Source organism: Dreissena polymorpha, chromosome 13, assembly GCF_020536995.1.
Source record: "Dreissena polymorpha isolate Duluth1 chromosome 13, UMN_Dpol_1.0, whole genome shotgun sequence".
NCBI classification, from domain to species: Eukaryota; Metazoa; Mollusca; class Bivalvia; order Myida; family Dreissenidae; genus Dreissena; species Dreissena polymorpha.
This window is the reverse complement of record NC_068367.1, coordinates 31,386,631-31,409,962: the sequence shown is the minus strand read 5'-3', so window position 1 is coordinate 31,409,962 and position 23,332 is coordinate 31,386,631. Positions and strand designations below refer to the sequence as shown.

Sequence of the window (23,332 nt, the reverse complement as noted above, 5' to 3'; positions counted from 1 at the left end):
AGGTAGGAGTACTGGGGCACACTCCAGATCTACACAGAATGTAGCCTCTAGGTAGGAGTACTGGGACACACTCCAGGTCTACACAGAATGTAGCCTCTAGGTAGGAGTACTGGGACACACTCCAGATCTACACAGAATGTAGCCTCTAGGTAGGAGTGCTGGGACACACTCCAGGTCTACACAGAATGTAGCCTCTAGGTAGGAGTACTGGGGCACACTCCAGGTCTACACATAATGTAGCCTCTAGGTAGGAGTACTGGGGCACACTCCAGGTCTACACAGAAAGTAGCCTCTAGGTAGGAGTACTGGGACACACTCCAGATCTACACAGAATGTAGTCTCTAGGTAGGAGTACTGGGGCACACTCCAGGTCTACACAGAATGTAGCCTCTAGGTAGGAGTACTGGGGCACACTCCAGGTCTACACAGAATGTAGCCTCTAGGTAGGAGTACTGGGACACACTCCAGATCTACACAGAATGTAGCCTCCAGGTAGGAGTGCTGGGGCACACTCCAGGTCTACACAGAATGTAGCCTCTAGGTAGGAGTACTGGGGCACACTCCAGGTCTACACAGAATGCAGCCTCTAGGTAGGAGTACTGGGGCACACTCCAGATCTACACATAATGTAGCCTCTAGGTAGGAGTACTGGGGCACACTCCAGATCTACACAGAATGTAGCCTCTAGGTAGGAGTACTGGGGCACACTCCAGGTCTACACAGAATGTAGCCTCTAGGTAGGAGTGCTGAGACACACTCCAGATCTACACAGAATGTAGCCTCTAGGTAGGAGTACTGGGACACACTCCAGGTCTACACAGAATGTAGCCTCTAGGTAGGAGTACTGGGACACACTCCAGGTCTACACAGAATGTAGCCTCTAGGTAGGAGTGCTGGGGCACACTCCAGGTCTACACAGAATGTAGCCTCTAGGTAGGAGTACTGGGACACACTCCAGATCTACACAGAATGTAGCATCTGGCTCAGAAAGAACCTCACAAACTAGGAAATAAACAAACACAGACATAGAGGTCTTTATGTTTACTGTTACACACTTTAACATAAAAACTAAATCATGTGAATACATATATATTTTTATATGGAAAAACTGTAAATGAATGATGCAAATGAATGAAAATGTATATGGGATTTCATTCTAGTTAATATATACAGGGAATTTTAACAGAATTATAAAACAATGTACATAGCACTTGATAACATGTAAAATAACAATTATTAAGAAACCATTCCACTTGAGTCTCGGTCAACAATGTTTTGGTTACAAAGTACTTAAACACATTTATCCAGGCCGTTCACAATGCACATTAAGACTTGTCCCCTTTTTATAAAGATCCTGGCTTAACATTTAAATAACAATTAAGTCTAGCTCTGGTAATAACAAAAGGTCTTGATATATTTATGTAAAATGTGTTCCAAGATTAGGGAGTCTGCACAGACTTATCAGGGACGACACTTTCTGCCTAAACAGACTTCCTGTACACACAAAAAAATCCATAAAAGTGTTTATTGTCCTCCCTGATTAGCATGTGCACACTGGATAAGCAAATTTTGGGATGACACTTTACACTCATGCAATAATCCCCGTTATCCAAGAGCATGACTTGAATAATTCCTTAATCCTGTGCACAGATCTCGAGTACTGGACTTAAAAACATCAAGTTTAATTGCTAAACATCAAGTTTAATTGCTATCAGTGTCTATCTGCTGGTATTGCATTGAAATCATTTTGAAACCTGCCAAGTTCCAGACATATATATATATATATATATATATATACAAAAGTGTAAATGTGTACTGAAAGCATTCAGTCAAACTTAAATCCTTTTGACTTTAAATCTGCTTTTGCTTCCTCGATTTCCTGAAATAAATTTAAAAAATTGATCAAAGAGCAAACTGGAAAAATTTAATAAAAAGGACATGAATATTTTAATATTTAACAGAACCATTATCAGACTTGTCAAGTGTGTATATCAAAGCCTTTGATCTTTTATCATCTGTTTATTCATTCACATGTACTTTAATTAAATCCATTAAATTATTTAATTTGTCAAATAGTTAAAATTAAAATGACCTTTTTTGCATGTCAAGAAGAAAGTTAAAAGTGATCACTGATAATGATTTGAAGTTAACAGCGTTAAATTTCAACTCATTTCTACATGTTTTAATTACTGTAAACACAACTGAAATTTTGCAAGAAAAAAAAATCATGTTATCACTTCACAGGATTAAACCATTATGTTTTCTTGAAGAAATCTGTCCAAGCCAAACAAATTGGCAACTACCGGTAACCATAACTTTAACTCCAACATACAATTAATATACTCCCTCTTCTTCATTTGCAGGTGTGTTATTAGTAGAGCCATCATTTAATTTAATCAAAGAGTTCTTTGCTTGACTACTTACTGTTTGTAATTCTTTAGCAGCCTCAACGCAGTCATTAAATGTCGCAACTCTGTATCCTATCACAGCCACGGAAAATAACTGTAATGTAACAAAGAAATGAACAATTATTCGAGTCTCAGTCTGGAAAAACTGGGTTTAACCCTTTCAGTGCTGGAACCGAATTTTGAAGGCCTTTGCAAACAGTTTGCTGTTCTTACAGTATTCTTTGAGAAAAATCGAAGAAAATGATAATTTTAGAAATTCAGCAGACGACATTTTAGCAGACGAAAAATTTCCCAGCATGCAAAGGGTTAATGCATTTGCATAATGTACCATCCCAGATAAGACTGAACAGTTCTCACAGGCTCATCATGGACAACAGTTTCTTTTGAAAGAGAAAGTCTCTTCTGAAAGATGATACATTCTAGGCAGACAGTGTTGTCGCAGATAAGCCTGTGCTCGTTGCACAGGCTAGTCTAGGATGACCCTTTACGCACATGCATTCAAGTCCAGTTTTCCCAGAACAAAGCTTATTATGTCAAATATACACTAAACAATGTATTATGTGAATTTGGAATAAGACATAACTGGGAATGAAAATCATTTTGGTGATTTTCTCAAACAAAACTATTTATTTCATGATCTAAATTTATTTTTGTAATATTTTATCTATACTTCAAGCTTAATAAGCAATTTTCCATGACTTTTTCATTAACAGTGATTGTATTTTTATCCTTTTTACTGTATTTTTAAACTGTGTTCATGCACCACATGCACACAGTTTTATTTAATGAGGATTTAAAAAAAAATCAAAGAAAAATCCAATTTTGTAGTAAAATCAATTTAAATGATGCTATTATATATGCAAGTATCTACTTTAATTATAATATGTCAAACTAAACAAGAGGGCCATGATGGCCCTAAATCGCTCACCTGACTTATTAAGATCAGATGAAAACTATGACCTCTATAGTCTACACAAAGTTTTTCTATGCTTTGACCTAGTGACCTAGTTCCTGACTCTAGATGACCCAAATACAATCCCAATCCAGATTTCATCAAGATAAACATTCTGACCACAGTTCATAAATATTGGATGAAAACTGTGACCTCTATTGTCAACACAAGGTTTTTCTATTTTTTTGACCTAGATTTTTACCCCAGATGACCCAAATACAATCCCACCCAGATTTCATCAAGAATTCTGACCAAATTTCATAAAGGTTGGATGAAAACTGTGATCTCTAATGTCTACACAAGGTTTTTCTATTATTTGACCTAGTGACCTAGTTTTTGACCCCAGATGACCCAAATAAAATCCCAACCCAGATTTCATCAAGATAAACATTCTGACCAAATTTCATAAAGATTGGATGAAAACTGTGACCTCTATTGTCTACAGAAGGTTGTTCTATTATTTGACCTCGTGACCTTGTTTTTGACCCCAGATGACCCAAATACAATCCCAAACCGGATTTTATCAAGATAAACATTTTGACCAAATTTCATCAAGATTGGATGCAAACTGTGACCTCTACTGTCTACACAAACAAATTGTTGACGGACGGACGCACGGACAAACGCAGGCACGCACAACGGACGCCGGACATCATACGATCACATAAGCTCACCGTGTCACTTCATGACAGGTGACCTAAAAATATGTGTCGGAGATAAACATGAACAGTTGTGGTTAAAATCCCATAGAAACAAGGGCTGTTTGTAAAACATGCATGCCCCCCTATATGGTCTATAAGTTGTAGTAGCAGCCATTGTGTGAATACGTTTTTTGTCACTGTGAATGGTGGTGGTGGTGGTGTAGTAGTAGTAGTAGTAGTAGTAGTAGTGGTAGTAGTAGTAGTAGTAGTAGTAGTAGTAGTAGTAGTAGTAATAGTAGTTGTAGTAGTAGTAGTAGTAGTAGTAGTAGTAGTAGTAGTAGTAGTAGTAGAAGTAGTAGTAGTAGAAGTAGTAGTAGTAGTAGTGGTAGTAGTAGAAGTAGTAGTAGTAGTAGTAGTAGTAGTAGTAGTAGAAGTGGTAGTAGTAGTAGTAGTAGTAGTAGTAGTAGTGGTAAAAGTAGTAGTAGTAGTGGCAGTAGTAGTAGAGAAGAAGTAATAGTAGACGTGGTGGTGGTGGTGGTGGTGGTGGTGGTGGTGGTGGTGGTGGTAGTAGTAGTACTAGTAGTAGTAGAACTAGTATTAGTAGTAGAAGTAGTAGTAGTAGTAGTAGTAGTAGTAGTAGTAGTAGTAGTAGTAGTAGTAGTAGTAGTAGTAGTAGTAGTAATAGTGGTAGTAGTAGTAGTAGAAGTAGTAGTAGTAGTAGTAGAAGTAGTAGTAGTAGTAGTAGTAGTAGTAGTAGTAGTAGTAGTAGTTGTAGTAGTAGTAGCAGTAGCAGTAGCAGAAGCAGTAGCAGCATTACAAGACCAATACTTAAGAATGATCAAATGGGAAAAGGTAACCTAGCACTGGCAGTAAATATGGGGCTCATTTACAGGTCAGATTTGGAATCTCTGCTGTAAAATGAGATTTTGAATGAATTAAAGGGAGGCAAATCTGTAATAAAAAGAACATGCATAAACCGTAGTTGTTTCCCTTGTTTGAACCATGCTAAATCCTTACAAGTTTGGAAAGAATTGGATGAAAAATTTGGACTTCATTGCATAAACACCATTTTCTCAATTCAAGGGGAGGTAATTCTGTACTTCATGGACCAATAATGCTCATTTTTTGTAGGGTTCGTGTCCTCATTGATATAAAGACACTGTGCAAATTTGGAAAGGATCGGACAAAAAATGTGGAAGATTTTTGAAAGTTTTCACAAAATAGGCAAAAACGAATAAACATGCAAAGTTCAACGAGCTCCTGCGGCCATGTTTTTTGACGAATCAAATTTCTTTGAACAACTTTTTCAGGGGAGCCCTCAAAGGTCATCCCTGTGAAATTTTTTGAAAATCTAATGAGCGGTTTCTGACAAGAAGATTTTTTAAGGTTTTTACCATATATGGTCATGGCGGCCATCTTGGTTATGCGATCAAATTATTTTAACAATTCTTTTGTCCCATGACCTAGGGATGCTCCACATGAAATTTAGTTGAAATTGGCTCAATGGTTTAGTAGAAGAAAATGTTTATAATTGTTTACAGACAGACGGACGGACGGACGGACGGACGCCGGACGCTGAGTGATCACAATAGCTCACCTCGAGCTATCGCTCAGGTGAGCTAATAAATACAACATGTAAAACTGCATATTATGCACTATTGAAAAAACACAATTTATTCCCAAATTGATGTCTTATTCCAACTTCACATAGTACTGTGTTACTATCTAAATATAAGGTGTCTTTTTAAAACAGTTGCTAGGAATCATACTTAAATAACGTTAGCAATAATATAACATTACAACATGGAATGCAATTTTTTATGTCCCCACTTTTAAGAGAGAGTAATATACATGTAGATTTTATATTGTCTTTTTTGCACTGTCTGATTTTTGTGTCACTGAGTGTCTATACGCAATAAATTGAATAGAAATGCATTCCCACACACATTTTAGTCCTGAAAAAAATGCACCAATTCTAGTCATTTTCTAGGTTGTGAGAGTGAAAAATCGAAGTTTATTTTGTTGCTTTGCGCTTGTATTGTAGATGTCCAAAATATTTATATGGAACACTTACCCCAAAAGTAATTATCACATATAATGGAAGCTGAAAATAGAAGAAATAACACATGTCAATGACAAGAAGCAATTCGAACTCATAAAAAGTATAATAGAGCTACGTTGACCATCAAATATGTTTTCTCCCTAATTTTGTTAGTTAAAATCATATCTGACTTGAACTTGACATTTAACCACAGAATTGCTACTGAAATTGTTGTCACAAATTCCATGACAACAAGAAATGGCAGCAATGATTGTGAAAAGAATTAAAAATGTATGCACCATGATAACTGTCAAAGATATATTGGACATATCACCTGTTGTTCTTTAACTTATTTGATAATAAATTACTTTAAACTCCAATAAACTACTTTTACAGTAAAAGTTTTTGTAACTCTTTTCTTTGATGTTTCAGATGCGTCACTTTGTTCTTCCATAATGATATACATGGAAATAAATATACATCACATTTACCTTACTAATAAATAGCAAAGATTGAAAATAGGCATTATGTCAAGATATTTATTGTTTTTAAATTATACATTTAAGCAAAAAATTAACTTAACAATTGGATTTGTTTGTTTCCCTTATTTTTCTTTGGTAGTATCTCATAGGAAAGAGCGCTGACTTTAGTCTTCCAATGTCTGACATTGTCCTGCTATGTGTGACATTTTCCTGAAAATGATGGGTTAGAATAGTGTTATTGACTTACAAACAGAACCACAGTTGGTGTGGAGGTGCTGGTCCCATCCTGTTCTCTATAGCCGAGTACCAGGGCAATCCACAACACAATGAATGTCACGCCTGCCAGCAACCACTGGAACAGCTTGGGAATCTACAAGACAACACAAACAACATTGACATATTTTGGTAAGACAAATGAGACTCCCTCTATTAAAAACATGCATAATGCATGTCTGTAAAGTGTCATTCCAGATCAGCCTGTGCAGTCTTCACAAGCCAATAAGATAGGACACTTTCCACTTTGATGGAATATTTCATTGCAAATAAGTCTCTTCTTAGCAATAATTGTGTTTAAACAGAAAGTGTCTTCCCGGAATGCACAGTCTAATCTGGGACGACATTTTTACACATGCATTTAAGTCTGTTTCCCAGAGCGAGGCTCAAATGTTTGCAGATGACACCAAGTAGATCCTTATTGCATAGTCACATAAATCAAATGTTTGCAGATGACACCAAGTAGATCCTTATTGCATAGTCACATAAATCAAATGTTTGCAGATGACACCAAGTAGATCCTTATTGCATAGTCACATAAATCAAATGTTTGCAGATGACACCAAGTAGATCCTTATTGCATAGTCACATAAATCGTGCAGTAACACTACACAGCAATTCCACCAATTATTATGTATGGTCTGATTTTTTTTAAACAAATTAAGTGATATTGCTTTTTGAAGAAGTTGTTCATATAGGATTGTGTTTCTTTCTGTTTCAATGTTATTATATTCAATGTATTTATTTACAATACTGTTATATTGAGGACAATATAAAATAATAACTACACTTCAACAAAATAAACATGTTATTTCCCCAGATGCTTTAATTGGTAGCAAAATAGAACAGGCTGTTTATGGGCTATTCAGCATTTGCAAACTTTTCCAAAAATAAATAAATATGTGAAATGGTTTTCCTGGTTGGAATGTTACTGTTCTTAACTTATATTATGTTGTTGTTTTTTAATTTTGTTTATTGGGTAAAATTATGATTTTCAAAATAATTTTCATATATACAAAGAAGAATGTATGCATTATTTTTAATCAAACAAACTCAACACAAAACAGGCTGACATCATTTTATTCTTTTAAAAAATAGTATACATAAATACATGTAGTTCTGTTTAATATTTAAGCAATTTGTATATGTTGCTTATGCATGTTTTTTATCTGAGTGCTGTTCCTCACATGTGCTTGTAAATGTGCTATGTATACACGTTCTGTTATAATTTATAATATGATATTTGTTTGATTGTATGTGTAACTGTTTGAAAATATTGATTAATTAACAAAGTAATTAATATTAGTAAGTATATATTTGGCTCTTATTAATTAAAAAGCAGTGAAATGTAACGACTATTAGCGGCACCATTGAATAAATACAATACTTAAATTTTTTATCAACATACAATCTTCAAAAAGCAGTTTCGCCTATAGCATTTCATTGCCTCAGGTATTAAAAGATCAAAACATCGGTCAATTACGTATGGTTTTGTTATTTGTCCGTTGCATACGTCATATTTACGCTGCAATTGTTAGACATGTGACTTTGCACACAGACCGTCAGAATTTGCACATGTTACAATCAACTGTTTCATTATTTACATCTGTATTTTGACTTTAGTAACAAGACAGAACTACGCACACAGCCGGACATAGAAGGCTCACAATTTGTTTTGTAGTGGTGAGCTTGTGCCGTTACGCGGAATATATCTTGTAGTTCACAATATTGTACGGACATTGGAAAACGTTATGATATAATTAAATCAACAGAAATAAATCAATATAAGCAATGAAATGGAGTTGCATACCTTTATTGAGTTTCAAAGACTACGTGACTGCAGAAAGTAGTAATGAGTAGTACCGAGTTTAGGCAGTATGAATACTCTTCAATTGGAAATGCAAATCTTTTGCAGATTCTTGTTAGTAAACACATGTATATAAGAAATTAGTTGGCTTAATTTTCGGATGGCTCAAACTTTTGTTGGTGGTCCCCGTGAGTTCAAGCTATTGAGTTGATGACTGTTAATACATGTAGACAACACAAACTGGAAACTCCATTTGTTTCTCAACCACACACTGGCACAGTATCTCATTTTGGAACTGTTCATGAACATACCGGTATTGTTTCATAAAGGTCTACATAGGTTCTAAGAGATTATTGCATTTCTGTGATTTAACTATGTCCTTCACATATACTTATGTTGCTATAATAAACATTAACAAATGCACTTCATAAAAATAAAGTCGACTTTAGTTATCTTTAATTTGTTCAATAACTATTTAAAATGTCAGTAATGTCAGTTATTATGTCACATTGCCAGTTCCCTTCAAAACCATTACTTAATTCCTGCAGTACATGTTCTCTTGACAAATTTAACAGTGTTGATGTAACATCAATTACTACACTGAAGTGCACAATCAGTGGCTTGACTGGTTTAGATGCGAAATGATTCAAATGTTAAAATGCAGAAAAATATGTGTGTTATTAAACTGGAAATATTAAGACACAGGTCCATTGATTTCATTGCAAAGTAGACAGTATATTTGACGGCAAGTTAAAAACAAGAGCACCGCCTTGCGGGTGCAGACCGCTCATCTATTTTCTTTTTAAAGGTGAAGGGACTCTCATTTTCAATCACAAAGGAGGGAGGGGTGGAGTGAAGAGGGGTGTATAGTGTGGGGTTGTTGACATTTATTACATTATTTTCCAAAAAAGCGAAAAAAAAAGGGGAGTTTTTGGGTGCGATGGTAAATAAAAAAAATAAAAAATAAAAATTGGGGGGGGGGGTGGGGGTGGGGTGGGGTGGGGGTATAGTGTGAGGGTGTGGTGGTCATTTGTGAGATGATCTTAAAAAAAAAAAATTGGGGGGTGAGGGGGCGAGGGGGCGAGGGGGGGAGGGGGGAGGGCATTGGGGATGGTTTGGGTGGAGTCTATTGTGGTATGTCAGGTAAGAGTAGTTTTGTCAAAGTATCAATCAAATCTAATCATAAATAAAGAAGATCTGGCAATTTTAGGAAAATTTAATAATTTGACCTTGAGAGTCAAGGTCATTCAAAGGTCAAGGTAAAATTCAACTTGCCAGGTACAGTAACCTCATGATGGCATGAAAGTATTCGAAGTTTGAAAGCAATAGCCTTGATACTTAAGAAGTAAAGTGGATCGAAACACAAAATTTAACCATATATTCAAAGTTACTAAGTCAAAAAAGGGCCATAATTCCGTAACAATGACAACCAGAGTTATGCAACTTGTCCTTTTACTGTACCCTTATGATAGTTTGTGAGTGTTCCAAGTATGAAAGCAATGTCTATGATACTTTAGGGGTAAAGTGGACCAAAACACAAATCTTAACCAAATTTTCAATTTTCTAAGTAAAAAGGGCCCATAATTCCGTCCAAATGCCAGTCACAGTTACATAACTTTGCCTGCACGGTCCCATTATGATAGTTAATAAGTGTTGCAAGTATGAAAGCAATAGCTTTGATACTGTAGGAATAAAGTGGACCTAAACACAAAACTTAACCAAATTTTCAATTTTCTAAGTATAAAAAGGGCACATAATTCTGTCAAAATGCCAGTCAGAGTTACATTACTTTGCCTGCAGAGTCCCCTTATGATAGTTAGTAAGTGTTGCAAGTATGAAAGCAATAGCTTTTATACTTACGGAATAAAATGGACCTAAACACAAAACCAAAATTTTCAATTTTCTAAGTATAAAAAGGGCACATAATTCTGTCAAAATAAACGCCAAAGTTATCTAACTTTGCCGGCCAAGTCCCCTCATGATAGTAAGTAAGTGTACCAAGTTTGAATGCAATAGCATTGATACTTTCTGAGAAAAGTGGACCTAAACGCAAAACTTAACCAAAATTTTCAATTTTCTAAGTATAAAAAGGGCACATAATTCTGTCAAAATGCACGCCAGAGTTATCTAACTTTGCCTGCCCAGTCCCCTCATGATAGTAAGTAAGTGTACCAAGTTTGAATGCAATAGCATTGATACTTTCTGAGAAAAGTGGACCTTAACGCAAAACTTAACCAAAATTTTCAATTTTCTAAGTATAAAAAGGGCACATTATTCTGTCAAAATGCACGCCAGAGTTATCTTACTTTGCCTGCCCAGTCCCCTCATGATAGTAAGTAAGTGTACCAAGTTTGAATGCAATAGCATTGATACTTTCTGAGAAAAGTGGACCTAAACGCAAAACTTAACCGGACGCCGACGCCGACGCCAACGCCGACGCCAAGGTGATGACAATAGCTCATTATTTCTTTATAAAAAATAGATGAGCTAAAAAAGGTAGTACTCACTACTCAAGGCTGATTTGACTTAAAAGGGCCTTTTCACAGATCTTGGAATGTTTTGAAGTTCGTAAATAAATGCTATATATTGATAAATGTAAACATTGGATCTAAAAAGCTTCAGTAAAAAATCAAGAATAAAATGTAAAAAAGAAAAAAAAAGTATCCCGCAGCAGGGCTCGAACCAGTGACCCCCGGAGTCCTGGAGTAAGAACCAATAAGTCCGCTCGGCCAGTCTGCCAAGTATGCATGATTGAGGTATTTTATACTTTATATAAGGAATCTTCGTAGTTTCACAAAATTAAACAACTCTCCAAATTCTTCAATCGTTTTGCGTTGCAACGCTTTATAATTTTCAGGTTTTTAAATCGTCAAAAGATGCATATAATGGCTATATTAGACCATGGTACCTGTTCAGTATTACTGTTTACTCACAAATATCATACTTAAAATGAACATTTGCGAATCTGAACAACTTTTATCAATTTTGTCAATTTACCAAAACGTGAAAAGATCCCTTTAGAAGGAATTATAGTCAAGTAACCATTACCGCATCATTACCATTTCTAGACGATTGTTTGCACACAGAATCTTCATGACCTGTTCTTTAAAACGCATTGATTGAGTCGTAATCGGAGCTACTATTTGTCAAACATTTCGGTATGTTTTGCTGACATGTATATATACGACTTTGTTGACTTCCGTCTCGTTTCTAAATCGAGATTGAACATTTTTTGCTGCCACATGCTATAACTCTGTTGGGAAGTAAGAAATTTACGCAATAATTCAAAGGCCATTTAGTAGTCTTTCTTCCTGCAAAAGTCCATTTCAGTTTTGATTTGTGTTTAAGATTTTGCAACACCTTAAGCGAAATGAAGAATAAGGGCAATAATGGATCAAGCTTGATAATATGCATATATTACGGGCAAAAGCCCGCGAAGCGGGCGTTGAACGTTTATTTTTATCAATTTTCTGAAATACAGAGAGACATTACCTTATAGGCTATCAAGTCAAATAATTCCTGCCGTCATCTATTTTCGCGATGGAAAATCAAAGACCGCTGGAGCAAGATAGGCACTTTGACAAAGCTACATGACACGTAGATGCATTCCTCAAGAAATATGTCACGGCAGTGATTATTGTGTAGCGAATCGTACTCTATGTTATTGTATTACATGTTTTTTCAACGCCAAATGCTATTTTGTTTTTTTCTTCCTGTTTTCCTGTTTCCCGGCCTAACACCGTTACGGGAATAAGCCAAATACCAAACACTGCTATACTAAATTTCGCGTTCACTTTCTCCAAACATAATTTCAGAAATATAACCCTTCTAAAATGTATTGCCTAAATCCCAATGCAATTAATCGAATAAGATTAGTCTCGAATTTATTTTATTCGTTCAATTATGCACCTTATTTTTATTATTATCCTCATAAATTAATAAAAAAATATATATTTAAAAAGCCGTTTTAGTTAAAATCATTAACCCCAGCATTGTTTAGAGGTCTTAAATTTAAAGGGAGGTCACCACTGCAAAAATAACAATACCGAAATCCAGCATCTGGTGTGTATTCCCTAATTCCGGTCTGTCCCATAATCGTTCATAGTTCATGGACGACACATAGTTACTAACAATGTTCATTACTCTTAAATTACCGGTATGTAGCCTATCATTCGATATCTCGTCATGCGCGAATTGCCAAGATGACGAGTTTTGCATTAACTCCCATTTTCTCGTGCCGCGCGTGGGACAAGTCTATTCTATCTATTTATGTTAATTTCTCTGCATAATATAGGATAAAATATTCAACAACACCACATATCAGTTTCTAGTCCAATTTAATGTCTAACATACTTAATATTTTCGGTTATACAAATACAGTCTGATAGCTACATGATCGTATCTTTCTCGATCCGTACACCTCCAAGTCTAAACGCTAACTCAACCGCGGAGTGCCGCTCTCCTTCCAAACATCCCCATTTTGCCCCCAAATTAATTTGCATATTTTTCTTTTAAACCTTTGATTGGTCCTCAGCTTGTATGGTTATTATTCCTTGGTTGATTCGTCAGAATATTCTAGAAGGAACACTTTTTCATGTATTCACTTGCTTGGCGGATATACTAAAATTTAATCAATATATATTGGTACTAATCAATTTTTATTGATATAGAGTAATTCTGTTACTTTCGTCAGTACTATAACTTTTGTACCCCAGACAATAGGTGACCTTTTCATCTGTGCTGTTTATTGACCATGAGTGTTACTTATAATCTCGTATCTATATGCCGACTCTGGACTCAATGTGTTCTTATTTGGATTTAATCAGGTCTGACTTTCCATGTTATTGATTCCAATTATACCCCACCCTGAGTGTGTTTGCTTTCTTACTTTAAATAAATCTTAACCAGGTCTTAGTTTTGTAAATACCTCCCATTATTAATTGTTCAGACTTTATCTTAACATTGCATATATACATTATTTGAATATACATATTATCCTTTTTAATTTCTATCGTAAGAATAAAGTCATAAGAATAAACGATAAACGATATGTTTGCATACTCGCTACTGATATACTTGTCAATATTTCGTACATAAAGAAAACCCAAATATTTCACCCAATTTCTCATCATTATTTGACACAACTTATCCTCTCAATTTGATTTTTATGTATTTTAGGATACAGAAAAATCTTTAAGAATGTAAGTATGGAAGTAAACGAAAACATATTAATACATACGATGTAGAAAATCAAACACGCAAACATGAAAACATCAGTGACTAAAACATATATATGATGAAAATCTGCAAATTATTAATGAAATTTTTATCGAATGTTTCTGCTGAAATAATAAAACGTCGGAATATTTAAATAGTCAATGTCAATCACAATGAAGTGGAATGTGTCACTGGTTTGGAAAATCCAATACGAATAGTGTCCATTTTGACATCTTCGCTGGAGGCGATGTGGCGTCTAGGTGAAGAGATGAGACATCTGGTTGTAGATGGTAACATGCAGTCGATTGAAGACGTCGGCTTCCGAATGAAGACGATGATGGTCGGTCGGAGAAGCTGTTGGTCCTCGGCTGTTGCACGATTTAGAATACTTCAAACGTTTATTATATATAGTTCTGGAGAATGTCTGCATTCATGACTGTAGTATTATAATTAGTGTTTATGTACATGAAATAAAGGTAACACACATATATATATTAGTTCATAGACGATAAAATGTTCACCTAATATATGTACAAAGTACGCGCGATTTTTCATCATCAAGTCCATTCATATCATCGTATCTTTAAAAATCATTTTCGACGACGCGTGAAATGTCCATTAACAGCCCACTCGTTGTATGGTACTGATGCTGGTTCACAATTTGGATCCATGTCGACAATGTTGGATCCTAATTGAAGTCGTCTGTTACGTCATCTGATTCTCGACGGATACATCGTCGTCGAAGATATCGGTATGTCGATGACATATTCTTCTTCTGTGTCGGGGTGTTAAGATCTGATCACGATCTCAAATGCGTTATGAACGCATGTTGCTGCAGGCAAACCACGCCAACGATGTCAGGAGCGCTGCTTTTCTCCTTAACTTGTATCGCATTGGCAAATCTTATAGGGTCAATTACATGAAATGATAAACGGGCCTTTTATTTACATATTAATGAAATTTGCTATATAAGCACTCAGATTACTATTCACACCTATTATAAGATATACCCAAATAAAATTAATGTGCTAAAGGAACGCGATTCTCATGACACAAATTTATGATGTTTTATTTAAACTATACGCGTTTGTCTATTCAATGAAATGTATTGTGCTTTATTATGTTTTATTTACTTTGAGAACAAAAATTTACAAACAAAATCCCTTGTCTTAATGTAGTTATTCTTATAAAGAAACGAAAAAGAATAAACTACATATTCGATCAGTATCAAATTTGTAATGAATCATAGCAATATAGTTGTATCTTTTACATTATACTAATAAAAGGTACACTGCTTTGCTTTTAAGGATATTTACAAACTGTATTAAAATGTTATTTATGCCTAAAATGTTGTTTACTTGAGCGCTGTAGGGCATAAGCTAGCGTTGGTTAATGTCGTTGTCAAGTGCGTTATCATAAGCTGGTCTGATACGATACTAAAGCGTCATTCAATATGATTAGGTCGATATACGAATTGGGTATTTACCGTCCGTTTCGACAGGTGTGGTCTTTTTGTCATGTTTGTACCCGATTGAGATATATACACAATTATCACTTTGGGAACAGGAAACCTCGTTTCATTAAGCATACTTGATCATATAACCAGATGTTATCTATGGACAAACCTCATTGTTAATATGAAACGTAACACTGCGATAATCTTGGGAAATTGGAATCACACTTATATAATCAATTATTTAAATTTCATTAGTTTGAAGTAACGTTGACCTACGAGCTTAATTGTTTATATAGAACTATGACCGTATCAACAGAGGTTCCCGATAATTGAATTACATTGGAGAAATGAAACCATATTTGTACAATAAATTATTCAAACTTCATTATTCGGTGTGACATAAAACTTTATATAGCCTGTACAAATAAGATTTTCTGTTGACCGCTTTCATATTTACCGTTACAACGATAAATGATGTAATAACAATCTTATATGTCAATAGGTTGACCTGTTCCGTTAATCAACCGTCTGTCAGTTATATAATCCTTCAATTTCCGAATCTTAACGTATGGTATTGAACTTTTCAATTTATATATCCCACCCTGGGTGTAAATGTATTCGTGTTCATACTTGAAATAAATCTTAAATCGGATCTTAGTCTATGTAAATATCTCCCAAAAGTTTTATTACGCTTCAGAGCTGGTTGCTATTGCGCACGGATAAGTGGTATTTCACCCGTATACTAAAGTATGACATTTTCATTTCATTCTAAACCCGTAAATCAATGCTAATGACGATACATTATCAAAATCGGACGATACCGTCCTATATAATCCTGTTTTTACATATATACTACATATACATTCAAAACATATTTCTCTATATACAAAATTTTTGGGGTCTTTAAGTCTCGACATCTATCTCGCCTTATTTTGTAGTCCATTCATTTACATGTGTTCAGCCATTGTCTGAAGGCACGTGAAAATTGCTTTCTTCATTGCGTTATTTGAACGTGAAGTCCTTTTTGTCAATTTTCGTTTTTTGTGTTTTAACGCTACCGCGTCAATTTGCATCTGATCGTCTGAAGAATCATTTTCAAACCTACGTACAGGTGAGTTTTGTGAATTACCGTTATTGTAATGCATCGTATCTGATTCACTGGAGCTTGACTGTATATCCGCGAATTGTTTGTTTCTCAAATGTTTTTGCAATTCAGCGAGCGGTATGTTTTCCTCGTCATCCGTGTTATCTCTAATCTGTCGGGTCTGTTGCGTAATTACAGGTAACCCATGTACTGACGTATTTGAATCGCTATCAGAAGATAATGTGTCGTCCGCAAAGGCTAAATTTGCTTTTCTAATCGGGCGCGCTAGTGGTTTATCTATCATTGGCCATTCATCGATATTTGCGTGCCTTATTTGATCAGCGTGAACTTTAATAGTTGAGTTGTCTAACTGATTCTTTATTACGTATGTTAACGGCGACTTTTGTTCGATTATACGATAATATGGCCTCCATTTACTGTCTAATTTATTCGTACGTTGAAAGTTTTTGTAGTAAACGGGGTCATTGATTTCGAACTTAATATCTTTCGTATTTTTATTCGCATAATCAGCTTGTCTACGTTTCGATTTTTGAATTTGGGCACATACCTTTTTAAATGATTTGTGTTGTTCTTCTAATATTATTTTATGATAATCTTCACCGTGATATTTACGTCTAGGCTTTAACAAGTTGTCTATTGGAAGAATAGGGTCTCTATTAAAAAGTAAGAAGAACGGTGTGTGCTTCGAAGTCTCGGATGTACAAAATCTCATTGCCGCTAAAGACATGTTTAAATGTACGTCCCATTGTTGTACATTTTCTTGAACCCGTTTTGATAGTATATTGTTCATAGTCCCATGTGAACGCTCGTTCATGCCATTAGACGCGGGATGATATATTGTCGTCTTTACGTGGTCAATGTTCATTGATTTTAATGTTTCAGTGAAAGCTGTGCTTGTGAATTCTTTTCCGTTATCAGTTATAATTCTTATAGGACAACTATGACGGCAATAAATCTCGTTCATTAACAGGTGTATTACGCTATCAGACGATTTATCCGGCGACGGAAATGCCTCTATATATCCTGAAAATTGATCCACGAAACATATTATATATCTATTTCCGGAAAGCGTTTTCGGATATGGACCGCATATATCTATGGAAACAACTGAAAACGGAAACGGCGGTATTGAGGTATCCGACGATATGGGAGCTTTGATTGCTTTTAAGTTTCTACTTTGACATATAATGCACTTAGATACATAATCATTCAATTCTTTGAACATTTTAGGCCAGTAATATTTCTCTTTTAGTGTCTGAAAAAGCCTTTGAGACCCAGGATGTCCGTTTTCATCATGGTATTGCTTGACAACTGAATCAGTCAGGTGTTTAGGTACAAACAGCCTGAGGATAGGTTCCTCATCTACGTTTGATATGTAGTACAGTATGTCATCAACCGTTAAATATCTATCATCTTCACTCTTGTTCTGTTTCCCTAATCTTAATCTAGCTTTAATCTCAGATATATGAGGGTCTTTTTCTTGTTCTATTTGCATATTAAGCCCTGATATATTATTGTTCGACGCTGTGTCGTCGACTGGGATTGGCTGCGGGGTAATAATATTATCAATTATTTGCTTGTGGTCAATGTTTGTAGAGTCGATTACGTTAATTTCGCGTGTTTGGTCTTGTTTATTTATTTGCGAATTGATCGTAAAATGTTTATCGTTAATATCTAATTCTATTTCTGTTTGATCGCATTGATTATTCCTTATTTTGGTTTTTGGAGGTCGGCTTAAAAAGTCGGCAATAATATTCTTTTTTCCCGGTATATATTCAATTTTGCAGTTGTAACCCGCTATACTTAAGGCCCATAATTGTATTTTCTTGTTTTGCATCGGACTTTCCAATAAATACTTAAGCGGCTTGTGATCACTCTTTATAACAAATTCAGCATTGTGTAAATAATGGTGCAATTTACTTAGACTGTAAAATATGCTGTAACATTCTTTTTCAATGGTACTATATTTGCATTGTGTGGGGCTTAATCTGTGCGATATGAAAAATATCGGCTTTTCGCCCACATAATCCCCGGTCTCGTTACTGTCGCATTTTTGAGTCAAACAGGCTCCGACGCATTTATTAGATGCATCCGTATACAGAATATAACCTTTTTTTTGGATCAGGGTATGAAAGATAAGGGATTTGCGTAAATGAGTCTTTTAATTGTAGGAAACTATCTTCGCATTGTTTTGACCATTTAAATGGGACATTCTTTCTCGTGAGATTAATGAGTGGCTCGACTACTTCTGAATACGACGGACAGAATCTCCTATAAAATCCTGCAGCACCTAAGATAGATCGTACATCGCGCACGCACTTTGGCCTAGGGAATTGTCGGATCGCTTCCACTTTTAACGGATCCGGCCTTATACCATTTTGATCTATGATGAAGCCTAGGTATCTAGTCTCTCTTTGTAAGAATTGACATTTTGATAGTTTTAGCTTTAGGTTATGTTTACTGAGACTCTGTAGTACTGTATCTACGTGTGATAAATGAGATTGCAAGTCAGGTGAAAATATTAGAATATCGTCTAGATACGCCACAGCGAAGCTCTCACAACCTTTGAGTACTTTATTAGCCAATTCTTGAAATATAGCACCGGCGGAGGAGGCACCGAAGGGCATAACATTAAATTGAAATAGACCCCTGAATCCCGAAGCAAAAGCCGTTTTTTCTCTGTCCTCTTCCTTTATAGGTATTTGCCAATATCCCGATATCAAATCTAAACTGGTGAAATATTTACTTTTACCTAATAATGCCAATATATCATCTATTAATGGTAATGGATAGGCAATTGGTTTTGTAATTTTGTTTAATTGTCTAAAATCAACACAAAACCTTTTCTCGTCTTTATTATCTTTGTTTGAGTCATGGTTATTTTTCTTTTTATCTACTAAAACAATAGGGAAGCTCCACGGACTTCTTGACGGACTTATTATGTTTGCGTCTAGCATTTCGTCGATGGCTTTATCTATGAATACCTTATTGTTTAATGGCGTTCGATACGGCCTTAATTTAATGGGTGGATGATCCCCTGTGTCTATGGTAAATTCTATTGCTGAAGTTTGTGTTAATTCTAAATTATTTCTTGCGAAGAGAGTTCTGTGTTTTAAGAGTATCGGTAGAATATTTTTTTTTTGATTTTCATCTACACGTAAATCTGATAAGATTTCATCTTTAGATAAACCTGATTTCGGCTGATTATTTTTAATAACTTCTTGTACTGAGCATATTTCATTATCATTTACCGATTTTATTCGCCCTATGGCACAGTGTCGTCTAAGCCTTATTGTTTTGTGCGTATTGTTTATAATTAAAATGGGAAATTGTCTATCACGCGTTGTCTTGACGACTGAATTAACAATTGTTAAACCGGGTTCATTATCAAAGAAAGAATTGCTTATTCCATTGAATTCATAATTCGTATTTGAACGTATGCAGTTTCTTTTAGCTTGAGCAAAGAGTCTATATGCAGTTTGTGGTTTTAACACAGTATGCCTAGTTAATCTCGCTATCGATGAAAGATGTACATCTTCTTCTAGAGGTACATAACAGTTATCAATCCTCAAACATCCTAAATCAAAGTATAAACGGACACCATTATCTTGTAAAAAGTCTCTTCCTAAAATAACATTTCTATTAACGTTACTTACTACAAAAAACATGTGCTCTTTATATATGTTCCCTATTTTGAATCTCAATTTTACACTTCCGTGGACATGTAATGAATTTCCATTTACCGACTTTAGATTTACTTTTTGAAATATCAGTGCGGGTTTTTGTTTTAACATATCATAAGTACGTTTACTCACGATGCTGACTTGAGCGCCCGAGTCTATCAAGCTCCTAAATTGATAACCACCTGTTGAAATAACACAAGAATTTGGACTACCACACAAAGCGATATTATATGTCTCGACTTTTTCATTCTTACCATAGACCCCTTTTTGGTAAGAATTTCCTAGTTTTTTCGATTAATGTACGTTTTTCTTTGAGTACATTCTCTACTAAAGTGTCCTAATTTACCACAATTCCAACAATCAATTTTATCTTTCCAATTTTTGTCATATTCTTTCTTGCGCCTTTTATCGTTTTGATTTATCGTATGGCCGTTCCGCCCTACCGTATATGCACTTATCTCGCGTTGCCTACGGCGACAGATTTCAATAGAATGACCGTGTTTCTTACAATATGTGCAAGCAATAGATGACCTAATATAATCGATACCTGTCTGAATATTATCGGTCGTAATGTTATCAAGTCCATTTATTTGTGATCGTAACTCAAACCTAGCTCTGACACTTTGCTCATGTATAGCGCTTTTTAAAGCATTTGATAACGTTGCATGATTTTCGCGCATTAATTTAAGTCTCAAATAATCGTGCGATAATCCGTCGATAAAAATTTCTACTAACTGTTTTTCAATATAGTCTAAATTTCCTTCAATATTTTCGTATGCGTCAGTCGCGAGAGATAAAAGTCGCTCAGCGTATATTTGAACATTTTCGTCGGTCTTTTGTTTAGTCGTCTTTAATAATGAGAAAGCGTATTGTGGGTCTTGAATTTCTGCAAATCTTAATTTAAGCTGTTCCTTTAAATCAGTCCATGTCCCTATCGGATCATCAGTCAAAAAGCGTTGTATGTAATCACTAACAAGCCCTTTACTAGATTGGTAAGCAACAAATTTTAATTTATTCTCATCTAAATTGGTAAGTGTTCCATATTTTTCTACATTTTTAATCCAATTTTTAAATTCTTTTGAATTTCCATCAAATGATTGTACCACCTGTGAAATAGTCTGAGTGCTTATGGCCGTTTTAACATCTTTAATTTGTTCATTTAAATTTTGAAATAATTCAGGGATTATTTGATTTGCCATTTTGATACAAGCGTTAGGAAATAAAACAGTCACTCACCGGAAATTGCAGAATGTGTGCGGTCTGATGTCGTTGTTCCCGGCTCACGGTTGTTGTTACTGGTTACAGAAGTTGCCGAAACGGAGTTTCTTCGCGTTGTTTTCCATGGCTTCGTAATTGTAAGTGGTAGTATTTCTTTGTTCGAATCCTTGGTTCACGAGCACCATTTAACGTCCTGTGTCCCATAATCGTTCATAGTTCATGGACGACACATAGTTACTAACAATGTTCATTACTCTTAAATTACCGGTATGTAGCCTATCATTCGATATCTCGTCATGCGCGAATTGCCAAGATGACGAGTTTTGCATTAACTCCCATTTTCTCGTGCCGCGCGTGGGACAAGTCTATTCTATCTATTTATGTTAATTTCTCTGCATAATATAGGATAAAATATTCAACAACACCACATATCAGTTTCTAGTCCAATTTAATGTCTAACATACTTAATATTTTCGGTTATACAAATACAGTCTGATAGCTACATGATCGTATCTTTCTCGATCCGTACACCTCCAAGTCTAAACGCTAACTCAACCGCGGAGTGCCGCTCTCCTTCCAAACATCCCCATTTTGCCCCCAAATTAATTTGCATATTTTTCTTTTAAACCTTTGATTGGTCCTCAGCTTGTATGGTTATTATTCCTTGGTTGATTCGTCAGAATATTCTAGAAGGAACACTTTTTCATGTATTCACTTGCTTGGCGGATATACTAAAATTTAATCAATATATATTGGTACTAATCAATTTTTATTGATATAGAGTAATTCTGTTACTTTCGTCAGTACTATAACTTTTGTACCCCAGACAATAGGTGACCTTTTCATCTGTGCTGTTTATTGACCATGAGTGTTACTTATAATCTCGTATCTATATGCCGACTCTGGACTCAATGTGTTCTTATTTGGATTTAATCAGGTCTGACTTTCCATGTTATTGATTCCAATTATACCCCACCCTGAGTGTGTTTGCTTTCTTACTTTAAATAAATCTTAACCAGGTCTTAGTTTTGTAAATACCTCCCATTATTAATTGTTCAGACTTTATCTTAACATTGCATATATACATTATTTGAATATACATATTATCCTTTTTAATTTCTATCGTAAGAATAAAGTCATAAGAATAAACGATAAACGATATGTTTGCATACTCGCTACTGATATACTTGTCAATATTTCGTACATAAAGAAAACCCAAATATTTCACCCAATTTCTCATCATTATTTGACAGGTCGCGAGCGGTGCATTTTTGGTATTTGTCTGCAGCAGATATTGAGAGAAGAACTGTTCTGTTGATTGCTCCTGGTCTTGGTATATTTTTTTTTTTTTTAAATGGTTTATTTATGAATTATATTTTTAACACAATCATGTCCATACATTTATTAAAAATACATGGTTATCAGCAAAACTTAAAAAGCTTTTGCCTGTAAATTAGGTAGCACCTATAATCATATTATTAAATATCTTAGAAACAGACCAAGTATACAGCAGTTTCGTCTTGCAAATATTACAGAAGATGCCTAGTATTCGCAAAAGGCCAAATTTGCAAACTTTAAAGCTGGCCGTTTAATAAAAAATCCAATGAGAATTAAATTTAGTGTAATCTAACCATATTCGTCACACTATTATTGTTTTGCAACCTATATCACGAAAACATGTTGCAAAATAATTTAACCTGATAATATATAGGTTCGAGTGAAATATTTTATGGAAATGATTTAGTGCGAATGATTTTTATCTTTTCTGTGCCACTATTCGCTCCATATTACAAATACACTATGGGTATTTTACCATTTTTAGTAAAAGACTGCGGACGTGTCGGCTGCAATGTTGGAAACGAAATTTAGACGAAATTAAATATAAATAGATTTTTGAGATATATTTTAAATCGTATTATTCTACCTGCTTAAATTGCAAATTCGGCTTTGATTGATAACAAAACATTTTATTTCATTGATTGTCATTACAATATATCCTTTATTTAAACACGATATTTATTTTCGTTTATTTTGTATCCCTTACCGTAA

At 35.0% G+C, this 23,332-nt stretch overlaps 1 protein-coding gene across 2 annotated transcripts; it reads right to left on the bottom strand.

The window, feature by feature from the left end:
* Nucleotides 1-1,026: 1,026 nt before the first annotated feature.
* On the bottom strand, nucleotides 1,027-23,323 carry LOC127856047 (dolichol-phosphate mannosyltransferase subunit 3-like). Of its 2 annotated transcripts, none has more exons than XM_052392032.1 (5): nucleotides 23,208-23,323; nucleotides 6,772-6,894; nucleotides 6,076-6,105; nucleotides 2,425-2,502; nucleotides 1,027-1,879 (listed from the first exon to the last, which is right to left on the bottom strand). In XM_052392032.1, the coding sequence occupies exons 1-5, from the start codon at nucleotides 23,247-23,249 to the stop codon at nucleotides 1,826-1,828; spliced, it is 327 nt and encodes a 108-aa protein (XP_052247992.1). In that variant the 5' UTR covers nucleotides 23,250-23,323; the 3' UTR covers nucleotides 1,027-1,825. The 2 variants fall into 2 exon arrangements, with proteins under 2 accessions (XP_052247992.1, XP_052247993.1); XM_052392033.1 differs by lacking the exon at nucleotides 23,208-23,323 and adding an exon at nucleotides 23,097-23,193.
* Nucleotides 23,324-23,332: the final 9 nt, after the last annotated feature.